This window comes from Kryptolebias marmoratus, linkage group LG11 (genome assembly GCF_001649575.2).
Source record: "Kryptolebias marmoratus isolate JLee-2015 linkage group LG11, ASM164957v2, whole genome shotgun sequence".
In the NCBI taxonomy this organism is placed as follows: domain Eukaryota; kingdom Metazoa; phylum Chordata; class Actinopteri; order Cyprinodontiformes; family Rivulidae; genus Kryptolebias; species Kryptolebias marmoratus.
In genome coordinates this window covers 10,732,370-10,756,840 of record NC_051440.1, presented here as the reverse complement: position 1 = coordinate 10,756,840, position 24,471 = coordinate 10,732,370, and the positions used below count along the sequence as shown (strand labels likewise).

Below are 24,471 nucleotides of genomic sequence, written 5' to 3'. Positions count from 1 at the left end.
AATAATTTTGCAACCCTCTGTATAAGACGCAAGCCAGGTATTCATCCAGCAAATTATCCTCACATCTGCTCACATGACCGAAGCACTTAGAAAAGTGCTGCATGATGAAATTATGAAAATCTGTCTCTCATAAAGTGTCTGCCAGCTCTGCGTATAACCAAATAAATCCAATCATTTTCATCTGGAAAGTTAGAAATTAAATCTTTATTAGGTCTGCAAAGACTTACCAAAAAAAAAAAGGTTAATAATAACAAAAAAAAAAGTCATTTTCTCATTCTGTAACCATACAAAATCACAATGCATCACACTTTAATAAGGTTGATTGCTCCAGCAGCTCTTAACATTTGAATTACATCGATGTTTACACATAAACATCAAAAACAGGGCAGCATATTGAACAAACCTCACTCAAAAACCTCTAAACCACACCGTTCCATCTACATTCTCTCTGAATGCATAGCTGTGAATGTTTGGCATAATTTATCAAGTTAATACAAAATGTTGGCACAGTAGTTATTAACAGTAAAGCTGAAGGCAAACATCTTTGTAGTTTGTTTTTTTTTCATGATGAGAACTTTGCAAAATTTGAAGAGCCACCAAACAGGAAGATCGCAGATGATGAAAATAAAAACAGGTTAGGGAGTCGGTGGAGGGGAAGGGATGGCAGCATTTGTGCAGTTTTTCTTTTTTTAAGGTACAGCCACTTTGTAAGGGCTCCCAGGAACATTATCATCGCCCCATTTGACGATGACGGTATAACTGCCCTTGTCCTTGACGGTGTAGGTGACATTATAGAGCTTGTTGCCCATATGCTTGACATACACCTCCTCGCAGGGAGTCTGGGGACCGTGCACACCCACCATCAGCATGTTGGTACCTGGGAGGAGAGATAAGAGGAAGATTTAATGACTGTGGTGACCCCTTTTTTCCCTCTAATAATGTTCAATCTTTATATCTATCATCTCACCTGCTTTGCTGCAATCAACAGTGAAAGTATTTTTCTGTGCGACCAAAGCCTTGGACAGCCCTGCTCCACGGCAAACCACCTTGCTGGCGTCAGATGTCAGTTTAGCTGAGGAGGTGGAAGAAGAGGAGCTGTAGGCGCCACCGATTTTGGAGGACTTGGTAACAGTTTCGACCAAGACAGAGGAGGTCTCATGGAGGCTGTGTCCCCCTGACAGCCTCTGGCCTGCAGGAGAGGAGAGGGAAAAAAAGCTTCATCTAAAACTGTCGTGTCTTGGACGTTACATAACACACACAGTATTGACGAAAATACGAGGAAAGCTGCTGAGTTCCCCCTCAGTGCAAATGTGCAAGAAAATGGCATGAGCAATTAAACTTGAGTGACTCTTAGGAGATATTTTCTGTATGTCACATGAAAAGCAAGAAATTTGAATGCAACCAGTGACAGGAATTTATTACTGTCGTGCAAAATCACAAATTATATAACATTTTCTAAACTTTAACACGTTTTTCAGGGGAACATTTGTTTCATTATGAAGACATTTGTCATTCACAGATCAGATGGGAGAATGACTGTCGAACAGACCTGTGATTCTGGCTTTGAACGGGCTGCCCACTATGTGCTGCGGCCCGCCATATTTGATGGTGATGAGATAGTTGCCAGGTGCCATCGGTGTGTAAGTGATCCTGTAGCCTTCAAGACATTCTCGACAGTCCATCTTCACTTTGGACGGCCCGTCGATGTTGACAGAAAGAGTGCCTGAGCCTGCGTTAGAGGTGTTGACCACAAACTCGGAGGGTACGCCTGAAAAAAACGGCAGCAATGCAGATTTTTACTAATCTGACCATTTGATGCATGTGGAATCCTGATCACATAAAACTGACAGGTATTGATGCCAAAGATCCACTTACACAGAGACAAAAGCAGTACATGATCACCTGTATTTTATGATATGTGGTACATATGATCTCTACCTGTGGTTCCTCCTTGCAGTCCCGCACCATGCGCAGTGACCATACCAGGGTCTCCAACCATCCCCGGATCTCCCACTCGCACATTGAAGGGGCTTCCAGGAATGTGGCATCCATTGAACTTGACATCGATGGAGTGAACTCCGTTCTCCCGCGGAATGAAGCGGATGGCACTCTTGTCTGAGAACACAAGTGGAGATCATTTACATCTGTGCTCATGCTCTTGTGCTAACTGAGCTACAATTTGAGGGCAGTGCCTTACCACTGTCAAGCTCAGAGACGTAGCATTCCTCAGACGAGCCAGAGGGTCTGTGAACTTTGGCGTCGACCACACCTCGGGCGCCGTTACGCTGCACCATGAAAGAGGCCTCCTGGTTTACCTTCAGGTCCTTCTCCTAGAAAAAACAAGGTGAAAATCGAATTATGTCCGTGCCCACACCTGTAGGGACACATTGTGCATGAATCAGCCTTTCAAAACAAGAATAGATTGACCAGTTGGGTGTGAGAGGCAGAAAAGGTCAGAGTTCACAGCGAGGCGCCACCCCAGACAAGGACAATCGCTCTGATCAAACTAAGAGAGTGTGAAATTCAAAAACACTCCCATGGCACTTCACCTGGCTTCCAGTGGTGGTAAGTGCTTTGAGGCTCTATCTCTCTCAACTAAAAATACATGGTTTTAGCATCGTTGGCAGCGGTAATTGAGTTTGTAAAAGCAAATAAAACAACATCTGTCCACTGATGAGACCAATATTGTGAGCTGTCACAGGAAGCTTTAGCTCGCTCTTATTTTTTTAAAAGTCTGTTCATTTTTTTTTCCTGCCTCTCAGGCGTGAAACACAATCACATAAACTAGCTGAGTGCTCACATAGCACAGCTTGTGTTGCCCCACATTAGCAAGGGACAGTTAATCCAGCCCTTCATCACTGGCCAGCATCACAGAATTACAGTCGTACATGCTGCTCCAACGCTGGCATTCAATTACACTTCAAGGGCAAAGTGCTATTTAGACAGAAATATCTACTACCAATCATTCTTGCCATCTGTTATTCAGTTTTGATGTTTCTCATATGTGTATGTTTAGTGTGCATGATTGGTTGCAAAAAAAAAAAAAAAGTTAATGTGATTGTTATCAGCTGTGTGTGTGTGTATGTTGCCCATGCACACCCACCTGAAGGCTTGTCACAGTGAGCCTGCGGGCCTCATCTGACAGTGTAGCAATTGGAACGATGAACGGGCTGTCAGGGATGTGCTCGTTGTTGAATTTGATTGACACCTCATAGTCACCTGGGGAAGTAGACATGTTATTTTACTTTCACAATCAAGTGAACTGCAGGAAGCACCGGAAAAACAACTAGAACGCCAAGCAGCAAATAGAGAGGGAAAACATAAACAGATAAAGCATGCAAAAGAGTAAAAAAATCTTATGTTTGCCTGTATCAACAAGCTCTACCTGGTTCTTTCACAATGTAGGAGACGCCACAAGAGCCATCTTTCCTGTCCTCAAATGAGATTTCAGCCTTGCTGGGACCTTCGACTGCAATGGACAGACCACCAGCTCCTGCCTCTCTGGTCCAGATACTAAATTCAGCTAGAAGTGGCAAAAGAAAGCTAAATTAGAGAGCAATTTATTTTAAATATTCACATCTCAATAAAATACATATATTGTATCATATCATGCTGTGTAATAATATATCATTTCATATGATATTTTGTATTATTTAGTATTTTATTGTATCATATTATATCATTTTACATCATATCATATCAAGCACCAAACAGTATTTTTTGGTACTGTATCATATAATATCATATAATATATTGTATGCATTGTATCAATTATACATGTTATTGTTTGATATATTGAATTGTATTGTATCATATGTCGTTTTGTATTATATCTTATCATATATCAAATAGTATATAGTGTATTACAGGAGTAGGCAAACCTGGTCCTTGAGAGCCACTATCCTGCATGTTTTACTTGTTTCCCTGCTTCAACACACCTGACTCAGTGCTTAAATCACCTCTTCATGTTCTGCAGAAGCCTGTTAATCAACCATTGATTCAAATTAGGTGTGTTGGAGCAGAGAAACAAGTAAAACATGCAGGACAATGGCCCTCGAAGACCAGGGTTGCCTACCCCTGCTGTATTGTATCATATATTGTATTGTATCAGATTGGACTGGATTAAAAGTTATGCCTTTATAAGTAAATACACTTACAAGGTGCTCCAGCCACGCCTCTTTCAAGGCCGGTGCCTCCTGCACGGACCTTATGAGCTCCACCTTCACCCATGGGTCCCACAGTGAACTGGAAGGGGCTTCCAGGGACGTGCTGGCCTCTGTACTTGACGTTTACAGTGTGAGGTCCGATTTCCTGTGGGATGAAGCGCACGCTGTATGTGCTGCTCCCTCCATCCATGATGTCGGCGTCCACCGTTTTCCCGCTGGGGCTGGTCACCTGAGCCGTCATGACCTGAGAGCCACTTTCAACTGGGGAGTCAGAGCAAAACGGTATATTAGATACAATGCTCTTTTGTTTTGTTTGTTTTTTTGTTTGTTTTTTGGCCTTCAAACTTTTAGAAACTCAACATTGGGCTCACCCTCAGGTCTGGCAGTGATGCCAGCAAAGCTGCTGAGGCTCTCTCTGCCCAGAAAGTCTCCGAAAACATCTCTGAAAGGGCTCCCCCCTCCTCCCACCTGGGTGCTCTCCTCCACTCGTACCTCCCTCTTGGTCTCCCCACCCCGGGTCTTGCTGATTTCTGTTCGCTCAGTGCGGGTGTAGGTGTGGCTGCTGCGCGTGAACGTTCTGGTTAGCCTCTCCTGGGCTGAAACCATCTGGAACCAGTTTCCTGCAGCCAAGAAGAAGAAGTGAGAATACAAACACATGTCTGCGAAAGCTTCATTTCTTTTAAAATGGTTGACCGCTGCTCTCTAACCGCTTCTGTACTCACCTGGGATCTTGAGGTTAAGACCACATGTGCTGCCCACTGAGGCAATAGAAGATGCTTGTCTCTTCCTGGTAATACTTTCCTTAATCCTTCCTTCTCCAGTCACCTTCACCGTGAAAGGACTTCCTATTCAGAAAACAGAAATGTACAATGTTTTTTTATTTTTCATCAATAGTATTGTTGCTGTTTTTTCTTGGATTTATGTGAATTAAAAAATATCTAACCTGGGATGTGCTTTTCTGCGAACTTTATATTAACAGTGTAATTTCCAGGTTCTGTAGGGCAGTACGTCACCCTGCACGTCCCATCTTCTACATCTTCACAGTTGATATCGACTTTGCTTGGACCCTCAATTGACAAAGCCAGACCCCCGTAACCTAAATAGGGAAATAAACATAAGCAGTTTTGTATTTCATCTTTTCATGCGTGTCAAAACAAAATGTGGCACATGATAGTTTTTAAGACCAACCTGCATTCCTTGTATCCACAAAAAATTCTGCCATCTCGAAAGTGTGTGCCTCCACCAGGCCCTTCCCGAAAGCCTTCACCCTGCTGGCTTCACCGATCTCAGACTGGCCAACCATGATTTTAAAAGGACTGTTTGCTACGTGCTTGCCATTCTTCCTCACGCTCACTTCATGTTCACCAACCTCCTTCGGGGTGAAAGAGATGCCTGGAATTTTAAAGGAGGCAGAGGGAGAAACAAAATTGAAACAGAAAACCAAGAAAATATAAATATACAGTAGCCATGAAATAAATAAAACACCGATAGGAAACATTTATCAGTGTTCTATTTATTTTATCTTGTGTGGAGTAAATATCTCACCAAGGTGTCTGTTGGGGAGTCTCTTGAGGAGGCAGGGCTCTTCGTTGCCCGATGGAGCTCTGATACTGGCAGTCAGGGAGCTCAGATCAGTCTCTGCGATCTTCAGAGACACGTCGGCTGCTGTGCCAACGTTGAGCTGGGAGGTTCTGGTAATAGTGTCATCTCCTGACATTAATAAAAATGTGGTTAATGTATTTATCTAGCACTAAATGCTGAATATAATGAACACCCATTATAAATGTCAGTAGTAGGGAAAAGTCTATTTGCAACACACACAATGCACTTCCTCACCAGTGATCTTGGCAGTGAAGGGGCTGCCAGGAATGTGCTTGTTGTCGAATTTGACGATGATGTTGTAGTCTCCTGGAGCTGTGGGCAGGTAGGACACAGTGCAGGTGCCATCTTTGTTGTCTTTACAAGTGATCTCAGCTTTTGAAGGACCCTCGACTGCCAGTGACAGACCACCTGGGAGAAAAAAAAAGGGGGGGGGGGATTTTTTTTTTTTTAGCTGTTTGACACTGAAAACTGTTTGACTCCAAAAAAGAAACACAGTAAAGAATGTTGTGCTGACCTTCTCCTGCATTCTTGGTGACCACAGTGAAAGTGGCTGCTTTGTTAACTGTTCCGTAACTCAGACCTGGACCATAAGCAGTCACCACTCCGCTGTTCACAGCATCCACGTAGAACTGCAGAGGGCTTCCTGTAGAAGGATATAATCATTGGCAAACATGAAATGAGACTAACTGTAGTTTCGGCTGGCATTTGTTGGATTTTAGACATGAAATTAAAGCAAAAAGGGAGACAAAAAGCTTCCATCCTGCCATTGTGCTGTACAGCTGACCTGGAATGTGGTTCCCATCATATTTGATGTCCATCTCATGCAGGCCTCTCTCTGTGGGCTGGTATTTGATTGTGATGGTGCCATCCTTATTGTCGGTGATGTGTGGGCGGGAGGTCTTACCAGAAGGCATCCGCACCTCACCTGAAATGACAAAATGAATAAATATAAAACCATATATAGCAGTGAACTGATATATGAATAAAAGTAACCGGATAAAAAAAAAATATATATATATATATATATATATATATATATATATATATATATATCTTGCAGGGTTTTTTTTCAGTGTGTGCAGCATTTTGTTCACCTGTGATCTCTCCTTGCTGTGGCGTGAAAGGAACCAGGAAGTTAACGGGACGAAAGAGAGGATCCACAGTATCGCGAGGAACCACCTGTTCATTTGTGGCCTATCATTTACAGAAAGAAGGGAAATAATTGGTTTTATTATATAAAACTGTCAGAAGAAAAGTACATAACTGCAGCAGCAGCAGTCGTTCACTCACCATCACATTGAAGGGGCTTTTTGGGATGTTCTGGCCCCCAAAGCGGATGGTAATCACATATTTCCCAGGTTCTGGAGCTGTGTAGTAAATGTCAAAGGTCCCATCGTGGTTCTCCACCACATCCATGTCCAGCTCCATCCCCTGTGGAGTGAGCACCTTACAGGTCACCTTGCCTTTTCCGGCTGCCTTGGCATCCACTGTGATGACTGTATCCTCTGAGGTCTGCAGCTTCTGGAGACTTGCTGTTGGGGAAAAACATGGAAGAGTGACAGAAGGTCAAACGTGCTTCAGAAGGTCATGCACCTAAAAAAATCACGTGATGTAGCTGAGATTAGAAAATAAAAATAAGTCTTTGTTACTCACACATGCCATGTCCTCCGATGGAAACTGTGAATTTAAAGGATATGGTGGTAAATAAAGTTTTGTGTTTATATTCTTTGTAGCATTTGCAGATAGAGCATAATTTCCTTACCAGTTAGGAGACATTTGCTAGCGTCTCCTGTGGGCAGGGACTGGATATGATATGGGGAGTAGGGAATCTCATCTCCTCCGTATTTAATAGTGATCGTATAGGGGCCTGTAGAGTCAGGCACATAGGACACGGTGTAGGTTCCATCTCTGTTGTCCTGGATGGTCGCATTCTTCGGCTTGCCTTCTGGATCCTGTGAAAAAACAAGAAGTTCATTAAAAAGGTACATGCTTACAACTAAAATGATTACCATGACTTGCTATAAGTGAGAGCTGAACCCACCAGAATCTGCACAGTGAGCAGTCCCTCTCCTGCATCACGAGCATCAATGGTAAACTCTACAGGCAGGCTGGCAGAAACACCTTTGGTGTCTAGACCAGGGCCACTGGCGCGAACCTTACTGGCATCATGCCCAGGCTGAGACATTACCTTGAATGGACTGTTAAAAGAAGATATAGAGGGTAATTAAAAAAAACAGTGTGGGAGAAAAGAAAAGTAAGGATAGAGAAATGACTCTAGCACACTTTTTCTTTCTTAAAACCATGCAGAGAGAGTTTTAATGATGACAATTCTGAACATTTGACCTAGTTGGGTACTTTTTAAACTCATAAAGCTTATAAAACTATACCTGTGTGGGACTTCCTGATCTGCATATTTGACTGCTACTGTGTAAGGACCATCCTGTGCTGGGGTGTAGTGAACTGTGTGGGTGCCATCACCGTTGTTCTTCACTCCAACAGGCTCCACACTACCTGTAAATATTGATGTATCACATGCTTACAACTTTCTGTTAGTTAATGTGTGCAAATTTTAATGCATTTTCCTTAAATCGATCAGTGTTACCTGTTGGTCCGTAGAGCTTGACGTCCAGTGGGGCCTGTCCAGCCTGGGTACAGTCAACAGTGAAAGTCTGAGGAACGTGGGCCCTCACGCCAGCACCCAGACCTGAACCGGAGCACTTCACTTTGCTGGGATCTACTGGGTCCTTCACAGGCACACGGAATGGACTCCCAGGGATCGGTTGACCTCCATAGGTAATATTTACATCATAGTCTCCAGGAGTGAAGGGGACATATTCAACACTGCAGCTGCCATCTTTGTTGTCTTTGCATGATATTTTTGCCTCTGAGGCTCCCTCGATGGTTAGACCCAGCCCTCCTGTACCAGCACCCCTGAGAGAAAAGCCAACATCTTTAGCAAAATATCACACAAAACAGTAAAAAAAAAAGAGATAAAACTCTCAAAATGTAATCACTGGATGTGCATCTACAACTTATTAACTTTTTGGGTGAATCCATTTTGAAATGGCCAACACAACTAATCCAACTTAACAAATGCAAAAATAACTCGGGTCAGTTTTAAAGATATTGAGCTAAACTGTGATGGGATAGTAGCTGAGAGTCGTTTATCAACTCTCTTTCTGACTCAGCAGTACCTTGTCTCCACTGTAAAACAGTTTGACTTGTTGGTTACTCCCCCCTCCAGTCCTGGCCCATATGCACGGACCCGAGTTGGATCACATCCTTCGACCACAAACACTCTGAAGGGACTTTTTGGCACAGGTGCTCCATCGTAGACAACTTCAATCATATGCATTCCTGCATAAAAGCAGATAAATCGTGTCTGATGTCATGCGTATTGTTTGTATCCTCAAAATAGGCAAATATTTTCTGCTTTTGCCTCTTTGCTTTTAATTATGGGCCAGTCTTATTCCCTTTTAGGGAGACAAACATCTGTTTATTTATAAAAGACGCTATCTGGAGTACAGACGCTCCGCTGAACATACAAGACGTTACATCTGTTCCCTATTCATTATACCGTTACAACATTTTTCTGACAGAGCGCTCTCAGTAGGCTTATGCTCCATATTCCCAACCACACTGCTCTGATATTAGAGGATGTCTGTTGGTGGTGGAGAAGTGCTCTGTGATCTCTTTGCTTTGTGTTATAGGTCTCTATTAATATCCCTTGTCATTCCTTTGCTGTACTGCCCTGTGCAGGCAGCCTTCAGCACACATACCTGCCTGGTTAAGAGCTTCTGTTCCACAGCGCACTATTTATAAAGCCGAGCCTCACTGCCTGCCTGCTCTCTGCCCCTCACATCATTGCTCGACTGCATCATTCTGTATTTATACCCTTATCTCACTTGCTCTTTCTTTATTTCACTCTCCTGCTTTATTCCCAAATGGCACCAGAGACAAGCACCTGTTAGTGATTTTTCTGTCTGCCTGTATGCAGACGCCCCGTCTATGTAAAGTTCGTTATTTATTCTGCATCAACTTGTGTAAATGTTAATTATTGATTCCCGTTTTTTTTTTCTCTGCTCTTACCATCCTCAAAGGCTGTGTACTCCACCCTGTAAGTGCCGTCGCCCTTGTCAGTAATGTAGGAGTCGGTGTTGGCGCTGGAGGGGTTGATAATGTGGACCTTTACATGACCGCCTCCAACCTTGTTGAGGGCACGCGCATCAACAATGAAGTGGGTTGTGACTTCCCTCAGGACTCCTTGAAACACAAAAGCACTTCAGGTGATTTGTTGCTCGGGACTCACATCAAACAGGCTCAATAACACCAAGCCATCAAACATCCTTCCTCCTGCTGATTTATACACACTACAGTGGTGATTCCAGTGCTGTTATTTGCACAATAATGAACATTTCACCTGAATTTAAAGCTCACATGAAGTGCAAATACATTCTGAGCTTATTCTGTTTATTGTTACCTCTGGGCTCCACTCCAGGTCCGTAGACATGAACTCCGCTGGTGTCCACTGAGGGTTCCACCTGCAGGACTTTGGGAAAGTAGGGGATCATGTGGCCACCATATTTGATGGTGATGGTGTGAGCACCTTGAAAGGATGGGATGTAGGTGACAGAAAAGCTCCCCTCTGAAGTTTTCTGGATGTGCACCTCGGCTTTGACCCCAGTCTCTGACACGATTTCGATGGTAAGCTCAGCGTCGCCTGCTCTGGTGCAATCCACGGTGAAGGTTGCTGGTTCACCTGCCTTGGCCCTCTCCAGGCCTGGCCCGGTAGCTGTTACTTTGCTGGGATCAAAGGCTGGGCGAATTGCAGCTTTGAACGGGGAGCCAGTGATGTGCTGCTCTGCAAACAGGATGTTGATGGCGTACTCACCAGGCTCAGTGGGAAGGTAGGACACAGAGCAGGTGCCATCGCCGTTGTCTTGGCACTCAATTTTCGCCTCGCAGGGACCCTCCACTGTCAGGCCAAGCCCGCCCGCACCAGCTCCCTTTGTGTCGATGGTGAATGGAGCTGGTTTACCCACTGTTCCACCCTTCAGGCCTGGGCCAAAGGCTTTTACCTTCGAAGGATCAGCTGGTATGACTGCTTCAACTCCAAAGGGGCTTCCCATCACAGGGTTCCCATCGTAGCTGACATCCACCTTGTACTGTCCCTCCTCTGGGGGGATGTACTTCACACCGTGAGTGCCTTTGGCTTTGTCCGACTCCATCTTGCATGGGATTGGTCGGCCAGAGGGAGAAGTCATCTTCACACCTACATTGCCCTGCCCACCCGCGCCCTTCGTATTCACTGTGAACTCCTGATCCTTTCCAACCTCCACTTCTGCGAGTAAGATGACAATAAAATACTTACTTTTGATTCTTTACACTTATTGCGTGCAAAAGTACATAAATTAATGTCAGTGTGTTGCTCACTGGTGTCCAGTCCATCCACTTTCACCTTTCCAATATCCAGAGCTGGTGCCACTGTGATGTGAAAGGGGCTTTTGGGTATGGGATCTCCTCCATGAGTCACAGAAATAGCCATGTTGCCCTGAAAAGAAAAGAAAACAGAAGAAGAATGAATCCTTACTAATTTAGAGGTGTAATTATGAACAATAGTTCTCATCAAACAGAGCCTACCTGTTGAAGAGCCGTGTACTTGACAGTGTAGGAATAATCATGGTTATCGATGATCTCAAAGTCACGAACTGCCTCTCCCGGGCCTGATGTTGCAAAACGCACCTCAGGCTTGGCTTTTCCAGCTCCCTTTGTGTAAATGGTGAAATGGGTTGGAGTTCCCACCTCCACACCTGAAACACACATGCAGTGCTACCAGTCAAACCACCAGATCTAAGTTAAATCAAAGCATTTGAGTGGACAGCTTTAAATGAACCTTAATGGGGATTATGACATCAAATCTCTCACCTGTCTTGTTGAGTCCAGGACCCTCTGCTCTCACCTTACCAGCATCATGGGAAGGATCCACCTTGACTTTGAAAGGACTGATTGGAATTTCCTGAAAGCGACATTTGAAATGCTAAGAGAAAGCACGTAGAAAGAAGAATGAATACAGAGTCCCAAGTCATCAGGTAATATATTTTTACCTGGTCAGCAAACAGCACCATGATGGTGTATCGTCCCGGACCGGGGGGAGTGTACTTGACAGTGAAGGTGTCATTGTCATTCTTGATGATGTCAAAGTCGATGTCAGCCTCGGCCGGTCCGACCACCCCCGGGGCACACTTGATTCCGATGCTGATGTCTCCTAATGGAGCATAACAATAAGCCCAGTTCACAAAGGTTATTCAACAATAGATCATTTGAATAAATTGATGCTGTCACTCCATCGCCTAGAGCTTTATTTCAACTACAATTATGCATTTCTTTTTGTTTTTTTTTTTAAAAAAAAAGGCAGCTCAGACTCACAGATTCACCTGTTCAGCTCTGTCTGTTTTTTAAAATTCACTGGATGTAGCGCCATTATTTAGCCAATTGAACTCAGGAGTGTTTTTGTATCCACTCATACCGTCTAACTCGCTCAGGCTCACCTTGACCCGCTTCGCTGCAGTCCACAGTGAAGTATGTCGGCTCGTTAGCTTTGAGCCCCGTCTTCTCTACTCCGGGCCCATGGACCTTGACTTTATCAGGATGAGAGCCCTCTCCAACCAGCACCTAATGAATTCACAGTGCACTTGAAGCAGAAGCAACTGACTGAAGAGTAACTCCTCTTACTTTGTCTATATTTGGTGAAGCATCATCATACAAGATTAAGTTTATTTTACGCGTGCGTGTCTGTGCATAGGTATATCTTACCCTGAAGGGGCTGTTGGGCACGTTGACCTCCCCCCAGGTGATGATGATGGTGTGTTTAATGGGTTTAACAGGAGTGTACACACACAGAAATGTGCCATCCCCTTTGTCAGTGATCTTGATGTTGATAGTGCAACCTTCAGCGTCCTGGGTGGATACAAAACCCTGTCAGCTCTGCTCTGTGCAGCTTCATGCAATATAAATGATTTATTCCTATGAATAAAGAATGAAGACTCCACAAACTTGTACACTCCATACCTGTGCATAGATCTTGAGGTGACCATTCCCAGCCATGCGAGCATCAATGGTGAACTCAGTTGGTTTGTTTACAATGACACCAGTCGGCTTTAGGCCAGGTCCGTAGGCTTTTACCTGTAAATATTCTCTTTAGTCTGTGACTACAACAAAGATTTCTTATATCTTTTTGATAAAAATGAATAGAAATTACTTTCTCAGGGAAAACATCATTGACAGCAGGTAGAATGTGGGCCATGAAAGGACTGTCCTTGATGTCTTCATCATCACAAATGACGTGGACAGCATAGTCCCCAGGCTCGGTGGGCCAGTAACGCACATCGCAGGAGCCGTCACCCTTATCATCACACTCAATTTTAGCCTGCGATGGGCCTTCGATGGAGAAGCCTGAGCAAAACACATCATTTGCACATTTATATTTCAGATTTAAAGATACATTTTTTATAGGAGTTTAAATCACTCGCAGAAATCTTACCCAGAGTTCCAACTTCAGTGCCTATGGCCTCAACCACAAAATCAGCAGATTTTCCCACCATGCCGGTCTTCAGACCAGGACCCCAGGCCCTCACCTTCTGAACACTTGCTTCTTTACCCACCTCCACTTCAAAGGGACTGTGATGCACATTAATGCACAAGAAAACACAATTGGTATAAATATGACTGTGAGTTGCTAAGAAAGAGTTTAAGGGACAGTTCCAATCTTTTGAAGTGGGGTTCTGTGGAAATTATTGTCTTACCTGTTGTAGATAGCTCTTTGAACAACCTCAGTTTGGAGAAATAAGCTTAGTTCTGACAAGAGTAATGAACTAACAGCTAGTCTGAAAGGGGCTAGGACCAAAGTGGATTGTTGTAATTGACATCTTAAAACAACTTTAAGAGAATGCTATTTTATAATCTTTTACATTGCCATCCGTTTGACATTACACAGTTATTCTAGGGAAAAATATTATATGTGTTGTTAATAAATACTATACTATCTGCCCTTGTTATTTGTGCTTGCAAACCATAACTATAGAATTCTAAGTAAATAACTACACTTTTACAACTGTTGCACAGGTTTTAAATAAATAGTGTTTCCATAAACCACAAAAGAAAAAAAATTGAGATTTGAGTTGTTTTAAGATGACAGGAATCCACTTTGGTCTTAGTCCTGCTCAGACGAGCCATTAGTTTGTCAGTTCAGTCAAACTTAATTTCTCCAAAACAAAGCTGTTCAAATAGCTATCTACAACAGGTAAGATACTTATTACTCAAAAAGTTTTCCAACAATCTAACTTTAAAAGATCTGAACTACCGGTTTGAGAACAGTGTCAGAAGCCTACCTGCGTGGGATGGGCTGGCCTCCCCAGGTGATGGTCACTGTATATTTACCAGGCTTAAGAGGGTAATATTCACACTCGTACACTCCATTTCCCGCATCTCGCACTTTCACTTGCTCCTCTGCTCCAGCTGAGGAGAAATAACATTGTCAGTAGTGATTCTTATCAGCTCATTTTGTCCATTCTCTTTGTATGTACATGTAAATAATACATGCAGACACAAAGCCCAAACACGAGAAATATTTTTAGATTAAAAATGTACAAGAAGGAGTAAAGAGCGATGTAGAGATGAGAAAGCTGTCTGACTCACTTGGTCCTTTGACTGAGACATTTAGTGGACCGCTGCCAGCTCCTTTGGTGAAAACTTTGAAGTCTGCAACCTCCTTCACTCTCACACCTTTAGGCTGAAGCCCTCTTCCAGTGGCTCTGCAAGCGTTTGGGTTCGTGGCTGAAAGGGGAACAAAAGTGTGGAAGAGAAAATTATGTCAAAGATGGGAAAAAAGCCAAGCGCGGCCAGCAGCTGACAGCAAAGTTAGTAGAAAATTCCACTTCACATGGGATTCCTGTGAACCTGTAAATAATATTGATGCTTTTTGAAGAGCATACTGCAAGTACACAGCGCTGAATAATACACTGACACGTTCCAGTGCATTGAGGGTGCATCTGACAACATTTCAGTCAGCCACGAAATGTCGAAGGCAGGCTTTAAACTGGCTGCTGGCTGATGCAAATTCAGACTTGATGAAAAACAAACATGTCAAGAGCACAAGCAAAGATATTCAACAAGAAAGAACAAAGAAACTGACAGAAAGGCAAACCGAGACGACCCATAAACTATTTGCACAACATTGCATCCCGTCTCTTTCTGAACAAAACTAAACCATCAAGCAGCAAGAAGACGGAGCAGGCGACCAAGCATGGCATTGCACCGCGGCACCCCAAATTTAAAGGGAGTAGCACAGAAGGGCATGTGCAGAGCCTGGCATAAGAAGGAACGGCACTGAGATGCTCCTCTTGAGAGACATATACTAACTTGGACGGCCAGGTTTTGCGGGGGGAGCCCCCGTCCCACCCTTTGCTCCAGGAGGGGTGCGGACTGACTGAGGAGCTATCTGCAGTGGTGCTCCCACGGGAGGAGCAACTGCTGGAGCTAGAAATGACAAACAGGAAGGGGTTATGGAGTGTAAAGCGTGGCTGTTCCTCAACAAAATAAAGATGACTGTGGATGGTGATGGATAGATCACCCCGACACTAACAGCACGCTAAGAAATCCGATTTGTCTGACAGTTATTTACAACGCAGACAGATGGCTTACCCTCAGCGATGTTGACAGGGAAAGGGCTCCTGGGGATCTCCTGGCCTGCGAACAGGACATGGATGGTGTGAGGCCCCTCCTGCACGGGGCGATAGGTGCAGCGGAAGACACTGTCCCCTTTGTTCTCCAGCATGAGCTCCACCGTGTCCTTTTTACCCTGAGGGTCGACGATGACCACGCTGACGTCGCCATGACCAGCACCTGAAGAGAAATAACCAGATAAATAACTGGTTATTGCAAGATGAAATTAATATAACAATTTAAACAATGCACATCTCCTGCTGCCTTACATGCCAGGACTTTAAACAACAATAATCTTATGTTGAGAAATGACAGAGTTCAAGCCATTTTAGTTAAACCTTGAAACTAACATTATTTGCATTCTCATGGTATTTATTTGAAGTATGTTTTGTCAACGACTCTCTACTACCATGCCACATTTTAGCTTAATATCTCTGAGATTGACTGGGTTATAGTCATTTTTGTGTTGGCTAGGCTGTGGTGTAGATGTGCCACCAGTAATTATTCTCTGAAAATTTTATATATTTTGCTAACAGGCAGACAAATGAACACACAGACAGAGACAGTAACATTATTGCTTGCCTTTCAGTAGCAGAAGAAAACAAATTTTTAGGCACTATTTTAGGATTGATTAATAAAGTATCTGGTCTTTTGGCAAACTCACCAGCAGTATAGATGTCAAAGTAGGTGGGCTTGTTGGCCACATTCCCTGTCGGCTCCAGACCCGGACCCCTTGCGTGGACTTTGCTTGGGTCGCCCATCACCTTCGTCACATTCACTGTGTATGGACTCTTGTCAATGTCCTGACCTGCAAACAGCACTTTAACCTAAAAGTTAAGTTAAAAGAGAGACAAATGTAAGGCACCTTTAAATGAGTTGCTTTGAGTAAACTGGTGTTAATAAAACTTGTGGTGCTTACCTTGTGGACACCCTCAACTTTTGGAACGTAGGTGACAGTGTAGGTTCTGTTTTTGTCCTTGTTGGGTTTAACTTTAGCCTGGAGAGCAAAACGCCAGAGTAGAAAAAAGGTTCATTCAAAGATAAGGTGCTGCACTTTGCAAACCTTTAAGAATGAGCAGGACTGTGTGAGTTAACTGATGCAAGCTCATTTTTCATGTATGACTTCTTGCCTCCTCTTTGTGTCCCTCAGGATCCTCCACAAACACCAAGACTTCACCGCTGCCGGCCTCGAAAGTTTCCACCGTGAACACAGCCGGCTGCAGAACTTTGTTGCCATGTGGTTCGATACCTGAGATGTGGACGCAGAAACACAAAACAAGATCATTTACTGGCTAATGCTTATGCTTATGTGCATCTGAAAGTTTATGAAGCTATGACAGAATGTTGACTTTTCACGAAAAGATTTTTTTTTAATCTCAACAGTTGTTAAAAATGCTTACAGAAAGCACTGAAATGTGTCTTTTATTACAGTGTTTTTGTTTTGTTTTGTTTTGTTTTGCTTTGTTTTAAAGCTGAGCAGCCATACCTGGTCCATAGGCTTTGACCTTGTCTGGAAAAAGCTGTTTTGGTTTGAGAGGAGCCCCAGGTTTCAGTTTGGCCTTGGGGAACTGAGACAAATACGTCATGACTGAGTGCTCATCCACATCTGGGTCCACGATTTCCTCAGGGGCAATCACCTAAAACACAAAATGTGAAACTGAAGTTAATCGTACAAATGGCCAAGGATTTTCTGTAGGAAAATCTGCATTAAAAAAAGGCTATAAGAATATGTAAAAGCCTTATTTATTCTTAGATTAACTACAATATTATTTTCCATGACGGTATGGATTACTCTGGTGGGCAACTTTCCCTTAAGGAGAATAATGCAATGGAATTAAAAAGGGATTAAACATTTATTCTCTCCACCTCTGACCTCTGTGTTTCTTAAAGCACTTGTTTGCCTGTCTCCAAACAGTGGCACAAAGCCACGCTCCACAATGGTTATATTTAACCTTAGGACAGCAGGCTTAAGCCAGCATGGAAGGGGTTTATCCTGAGCCAGACCTCCACTTTATGCACTTTAAAAAAAAACACCACAGTGGAATCTATCTCCCCCCACCGAGGGCCTGCTGAGACACGACATGCACCCCTTGCTTATCTTGCAAATGTTAAGCCTCATTGAGAAAAGATAACAACGTGTGTTAGACAAACAAGTAAACAATCGTCGCAGTGCACATCGCAATCCCGAGACTCAGGTGGGGCTGGAAACAGCGCACGCTCAGGCTGTTTGCATTGTTATTCTGATGTGTGCAGGCGTACTTACACGTTTCATGTGCTAATTCGAAAAGGTCTGAATAAATCCATGAGTTCACAACTTTTTCTTTTTACCAACTAAAACTCCAACACTCACTGAGGGCTAGAGTAAAATATGGAAAAGATAAAAGGTGAGCTGGGTAATAAAAAATTCTATTTCACCCTCCAGGGTAATATCTTGAGAAAACACATGGCTCTCTCTCATACATTCTACTGCTCTTTTTTAAAGATTTATTTTGAATTAATTAAGTGTTTTCTCATAGGTCTATATGATGAAGTGGAAAGGGGCTGCCTGGAGTTGATTAGTGCTTACTCAATATTTATTTCTTTTAGTTTTAACTATTACAAAATGAATAAAAACCTGTTCCAATGTTCATTTTAACCCCACCCAGCTGATCTACAACACACTAAGTTGCAGTATTTGACTGATATCTGTGGTATATCTTACCTGAGGCACACCCAGCCAGTCATCAGCCTGTTGCATGGCTTCTTTGGCATTCTGCACGGGCTGATTGGGGTCCCACTCCGCCCAGTCGGGGCACAAACCTAACAGAAAAGGCGAGAGGGCAATGAGAAAATTGTGCCCCAAGTAATGTAGGCAGGACCAGACAGCAGTTACTATAATAAGAGCACTTAGACTGTCACTCCTATCTCTGAAGCGCCTTCTAACTACAAGACTGCGTGACCTTACCCACACTGCTCTGCTTCTGCAAATTCTGTATGTGTGACAACAAACGTCTCTATCGACTATTCACAAGAGCACTCACACGGTGGTGCTTTCACTGTGGCTGAGCCTCTCATGCTCTGTGCAGCTAATGCCTAAATTGGATTAGTGTTGGCAGTGGAGTGGCTACTCACTCAAAAGGCCCAAGAAAGCTCACCACAGAATACTGTTATCTAATTAAAAAAGACACAGGACCACTGAATAAAGGGAGTTTCCTTTGCATGGATGTGAAACAAAGAGGCGTATGAAACAAAGCTTTGCAAGTCCTCTGATGACAGCAGTATCGGCTAAAGCTGAACATAAGGAAAGCTGTATAGCATTAAAAGACCTGTTGCTATCTGCCCAGGATGTCTCCTTCTTCTTTGTCTAATTGCTGCACTGGTTTGGTATGTTTGTAAGTGAATTAAATCAGAGTCTTTGTGTTTCAGATCAGAGCTGGTTTAGGAACAGCGGATGAGACAAAAGCACCTTGTACGGTCATTGTTGCGGCGCAGTGTTTAAAAGACTCATCTCCTCAGATCAATGGCTCGTGTAAACACAGTTAAACATGGTGTTCCACATTTGCTACTCCCCCACCTTTCAGTCTGTGAGGCGAACTCGGGACAGGACTCTCTAATGTTCATTGTTGGAAGCAGAAGCCTCAACTGGCTATAACTCAAATACTGGCCTTGTCTTTGGATCTGTGGCTGAGGCACCTCCCTGTGACAGATTACTCTGCAGTTTGTTGCAGGGCCAAGCATCCCCCTTGATAGAAGAGGAGGAATGGTGCCCAAATTTGGGGGTGTTGTGTAGCAGCGAGGCTATAAACACTAAGCCAGGCTTGGGCCTCGGGCCGGCAACACTGGGAGCAAACGCTTTAGTCATTGTGGGACAGCTGGCAGGGATGTCCTCAGATACATTCAGAAAAAGAAATGTTCAACATACTGAAACGACTCGTTCTGAAAGCACAAATCACACTGGCTGAAGTCTGAATCGGGATGTGCGACTGTTTGTTCTCAAGAAAGTTGAGAGACCTTCAGATCGGGAGTGAAGTTGAGAAACCTGTACAGTTTTAAATATACTGAGTGACTCACGCCTGGCCCCAACTTCATGAACAGCCTGAGCTCAAACAGACACAAAGAGTTTGGCTAGACTCATTGTACATCCTTCAGTCTGAGTGCTAGATTTTGGCATCTGACAGAAGGTAAAGAGTCCTCAAATGTAGACCGAATGCCTTTAAAAATTACTTTGTCCTTACTCTGAAATAATGCGTATATATATATATATATATATATATATATATATATATATATAGTAATTGCATTGTATTCTATCTTGTCATCTTACATTGTGATGTATCATACTGCAATTTATCCATTTATATTATATTGTCTCACATTGTACTGTGTGGTATTCATAAAATATTGTATTGTTTCGTAATCAGACAAACAGCACGGCACATATTTTGACTCAGCATTTCCTCCATCGGGGCCTGTAGAGACACCTGACGCCACCAAAAGCTCCTCACCGGGGGCACAGTTGTCAACCAGAGCTCCGAGGGCCTTCCCATCTCGCCAGTCACGGTTGAAGTTGTTGATGGGCAGCTGGGGCACCTTGTTCTGGATCCAGCCCAGCAAGCGCTGTTTGGGCGTCAGCTTTTTCGTCTCCTCGTCGTCTTCATCGTCCCACATCGGCATGGAAATGGAGTAGTGCAGGATGAGAGTCCATATGAGACCGAGGATCAGCTTCAGATTCCCGTCCACAATGGCTTTACTATCTATATTTAGACAACAGAAAGAACAAAGGTCAGAGGAGTTTAAAATGAACAAATGAAACAACATGTAGAGTAAATTAAACAACAATATCCTTCTGAATGTAGGTTGGCTTTAATTATTTGTATTCACGTTGTTCTTAAAATGGTTCTCTCTTGCAATTCTTCAGAGTTGGCCGAGCTATTCTGGTGAGAAATATAAAAAATGATGACTGGCTGCTGAGGAGTGAAGAATGTAAAGCTCCTCACTGCTTCCCCCCCGAGCCCCTTTTCTCTCAGACAGCTGTCTGACTGAAGACCTCTGACAATCTGTCATCCAGTCACAATGGCCCTCTGAAGACACTGACAGCTGAGGATATGTGGAAAGGGATCCCTTTCTGCATAAATGCCACTTGGATTTCAATTACCTCCTAAACTTGTAGCCCTAGAGTGCGATAGATGAAATAGGCTGGAATTAGATTCATCGGCAAGTTTAGTAATTTCTCAGAGGAAAAGTTTGTCAAACAAGCCTGACAATATCAGTTCTAATTTTAAAATTCAGCCATTTTACCAAGGGAGCTAATTCTTCCATCTGCTAATCTTGCGCGTTAAACTCCAGCAAATCGCTGAGATTTTAATAACACCGGGATTCTGATGCCAGTTGTTTACAGGGAAATCGCTTTTATTGGGGATTCTTTGACTTTATGGAGATCTGCGTGCCCAACCAGCGGATAATGTTTGATGTGTCGCAGCTTGACTGGCAGAGGCAGGTGGCACAATGTCTGTCTGGCTTTAAGGGTGACGGTGTGGTCAAGCAGACATCCATCAAACGGTATCCAGTTACACACAGTGACACAGGTGCAACTGGTGATTCTTCTCGGGCGTCTTGGTCTTAACAACGCTGAGACGTTTTCTTTAGAGAGCTTCTTTGAGTCACCCTAAAGCTGCCTGATGAGAGACAGCGCCAGGAAGTAAAATGCCTTAACAAACCTGTTTCTGTCAAACCAATCTGACGTAGTGTGTGGCTGCAGAGCTGGGACAACTGCGCCCAGACACAGAGCTGCTTGTTAAAGGGATAGTTCTGAATTTATTTCCTCTTTTTCTGAGGGGTTCTGTGGAAAGCTTGTGAACAAATATCATCTTACTACTTGTAGATAGCTGTTTGAAAAGTAAATTGGATTTTTGTTGTCATAAAATAACTCAAATTTAAAAATAATCGCAGTGGTTCATGCAAACAGGACTTTATAAACAGCATCATTGATTTTACATTAGATGGTTGATATCTCTGCAGGGAACTGACCAGGCTGCACCGTTGCTACAGCTAACCGCTGCTGCTTTGCATGCTTGCATTATGGCCGTAAAGGTTTATGTAAATAAATCTGTATTGTGAAATTGTCTCCATTGTAAAAGTTTAAAATAGGGTTGGTTAAATTGGCAAAATTAACAAATCATGTTTTTTTTTCGTATAATATCTCAACAAGTTATTATTAAAATAAAATTCAGTTTGGCATTTAGGCCAAAGGACAACATTTCCAAACAGATTTTAATCACTTTGTGCAACTTTTTCAGCTCCAAGCACATCAGCAGACTTAAGACTGTTTAACCCCTGGTTTATAAAACAGCATTCACATGAACTGCTATGACATTTTTCACTTTGGGGTTATTTTAGTTTAGCAGCAATCCACTTTATTCTTGTTCTTATTCAAACTAGCCATTAGCTCATTAAGCTTGGCAGATCTTATCTCTGTTTCTCCAAGCTGAGGTCATTCAAAGAGCTATCAACAACGGATAAGATGTTATCATTCATAGCCTTTCAACAAAACCCTATTTAAAAAATTCTGACCTCTCTCTTTAAGTCCGGGACTTAATCTCCATCACTTACAGCCGATGAGGAATAATCTGTGATTGTGACCTGTGCCCCTCCTCCTGTGATCGGCAGGACCGCTCAGAGATTAAATTTCAACATTTAGAGTCCGCCCCCTCAGAAGGAAAAAAGGCTGCACGTACACACAAACAAACACACAATGCTTTCCCGAGAGCGAGGACACACTGTGGCCTTCACAGTCCAACGGCCAAAACCTCAGCCCTGCCAGGAATTTCGCTCAAGTGTGTAACAGGATCATTAGATACTAAATCAGAAAAATGCTCTTGTCAAAGTTTAATAATGGTTTCCTACATGAACTGTTGGGTGTGTAATAAAGCTGCTATTCATGCCGGAATATCAATGCTTTCACACGATGCTGCCAGTCATCTTGAGCTATTAGAAATTTCGAAGGCAGGCTGCTCTGTTTGTCCATCCTTTTACGACTCCGTGGAAGTGACAAGAAAAATCCCCCACAAGTTATTACTGTCTGATCCTTCAAATCCCACTGGAGCTATTCTGTAGCAAACAGGAGGTTTTGATATAGCTCAGGACAGAGGAAGGGCCCCGCTGAGTCGCTCTGGGCCTGCCAGAGACAAATGTGTGTATGACTGTAGATTGTGTCATTCTCATTAGCACAGTCCCAGCAAACACTTAGCCCAGAGTTTGCCACAGTGCATCAACATGAGTCAGTTGAAGGATACAGATATTGGCCCTGAGCCATCTTAATGACCTCAGTGACACGTCTGCTGTAAGTTTCCAGTAAGATGATGACCTCAGCTCATCAAACTGGAGGCTTCAGAAAAAGAGTTTCAATTTGTTTCTCACTTTTTCTCCACTATAATAGTTTTTTTTTTAAGTTTATTAAGTATTAACTCACCTATTGAGACCAGCTTGATGTGCTCCCTGTCCAGGAACTCCAGCGCCACAGATACGTTTTCCAGCTTCATCTGCCGGAAGTTGGGCCTGACGTGATGCTTCCGGTACATCTTCTTCTGGCTCAGCACCTCCAGGAGCGAAATGAGCTTCAGCCCATCGCTAAAGTCCTTCTGCAGGTCGGTGATGGTCTTGTTCACGCACTTGAGGTGCTCATTGCACCACCTGGTGAAGGTGTTCTGCTGGATCTTCTTCCAGGGCGCATCTTCGGCCAGGTCCTTCTCCGTGGCGGGCATCTCGTCCTCCTCCTCTTCGCCGAAGTCCGTGGCCTGGTAGTACTGCGGGGGCAGCTGGTCGTCGCCGTAGTTGTTGCTCATCATGACAGCTCTGTCCGTGTCCACTTTTATAAGCTTGCCGTGGGTCACACCTGGGTGTTGGACCGTGCGGAGGAAAGTTCAAGCTCAGAGGAGTTTAAAAAGCAGCTCGGAGATTCTTCGGGCGTACTTGCGAAGAGACCACTTGTGTCAGGGCAGTGATAGATTGAATTGTCCGAATGAGGCAGCTGGTGGCTCCTTTTTTTTTCTTCTTCTTAAATTGACACTCTCCTGATAATGATAATAAGACCCAAGGATGTTCTTCTTTTTGTTTAAATGTGCCTTGTCGTTGTAGGTGAGCTGGAGCAGCAGTGTAGGACTTTCACTTCTTGCATGCAGAGAGGAAAGAGATGGGGTTTATAAAGTACCCCCACTAAGACACGTCATTATCAGTCTGTGATCATAGTCTATTTGTTGTCGGGGTCGGTTTACTGGGAGGACTGGGCGGTGATTGGTCAGACTCCGAGCAGCGCAACAGTTGTGGCATGCACCTTATTTTTAGGAGCTCCTATTTGGGCGACAGAAGGGAGGGAGGGAGGGAGGGAGGGAGGGGGACTGGGACGGACCGGTTGTTGTGAATGTGTGTCATACTGCCAGGGGTCCAAGTGGATGAACAACTGAACTAAGAAAAGAAGGAGCAGCGAGTCTCACTGAGTTACAGATTTTTTTAAAAAATTGTCTACAAGTATGTTTTAAACTTGAAAACTTTCCATTAAGGCCACAAACATTTTACCAGGCCGAGGTCACTGTGTGAAGCGACATGTGTTTGGTTTGTCACTGCAGTGTGAAATGAATGATGTGCAGACAGTCAAAGGTCACTTTTCTCAAGAAGGCTTAAGAGATGAGGTTTTAGCCTGCATAAGTGATCATCAACTGATGGCCCGCAGGCCACTCCTGGCCTTTACAGGGCTCTCACCTCACTCAGATTCATTAAAGGGATAGTCTAGTTGTTTTTAAGTGATTTTCTGTCAATAGTTAGTACTTTATCAGAAGTAACATCAGTCAGAGAGCACAGAGGAGTATGAAGAAAGAGGCATAAGTCTTCATCCAGGCTAGGCTAATGGATAGCTGGACAAGTGCCAGTTGTTGTTTTTTTTTGTTTATAAGGTGTGGTTTGCCAGGTCAACTTTGCATTTGAGGCTCTTGAAATTTGACGCTGAACAAAA

General features: G+C 43.6%; 1 protein-coding gene across 2 annotated transcripts; it reads right to left on the bottom strand.

Moving 5' to 3' along the window:
• Nucleotides 1–212: 212 nt before the first annotated feature.
• Nucleotides 213–23,649, bottom strand: LOC108230074 (filamin-C). 2 transcript variants are annotated; one of them, XM_017405938.3, is made up of 46 exons: nt 22,936–23,649; nt 19,973–20,221; nt 18,190–18,287; nt 16,975–17,125; nt 16,619–16,737; nt 16,408–16,485; nt 16,153–16,315; nt 15,468–15,668; nt 15,186–15,302; nt 14,463–14,600; nt 14,156–14,282; nt 13,309–13,445; nt 13,027–13,220; nt 12,837–12,950; nt 12,582–12,725; nt 12,317–12,440; nt 11,873–12,033; nt 11,694–11,784; nt 11,409–11,578; nt 11,202–11,319; nt 10,249–11,109; nt 9,858–10,031; nt 8,963–9,125; nt 8,371–8,699; nt 8,156–8,279; nt 7,810–7,966; nt 7,531–7,720; nt 7,422–7,445; nt 7,059–7,300; nt 6,863–6,962; nt 6,553–6,693; nt 6,283–6,411; nt 6,003–6,176; nt 5,712–5,876; nt 5,355–5,558; nt 5,110–5,262; nt 4,889–5,011; nt 4,538–4,786; nt 4,158–4,427; nt 3,386–3,523; nt 3,104–3,219; nt 2,198–2,330; nt 1,939–2,115; nt 1,550–1,768; nt 968–1,189; nt 213–877 (listed from the first exon to the last, which is right to left on the bottom strand). In XM_017405938.3, the coding sequence occupies exons 1-46, from the start codon at nt 23,309–23,311 to the stop codon at nt 690–692; spliced, it is 8,235 nt and encodes a 2,744-aa protein (XP_017261427.1). In that variant the 5' UTR covers nt 23,312–23,649; the 3' UTR covers nt 213–689. The 2 variants fall into 2 exon arrangements, with proteins under 2 accessions (XP_017261427.1, XP_017261428.1); XM_017405939.3 differs by lacking the exon at nt 15,186–15,302.
• Nucleotides 23,650–24,471: the final 822 nt, after the last annotated feature.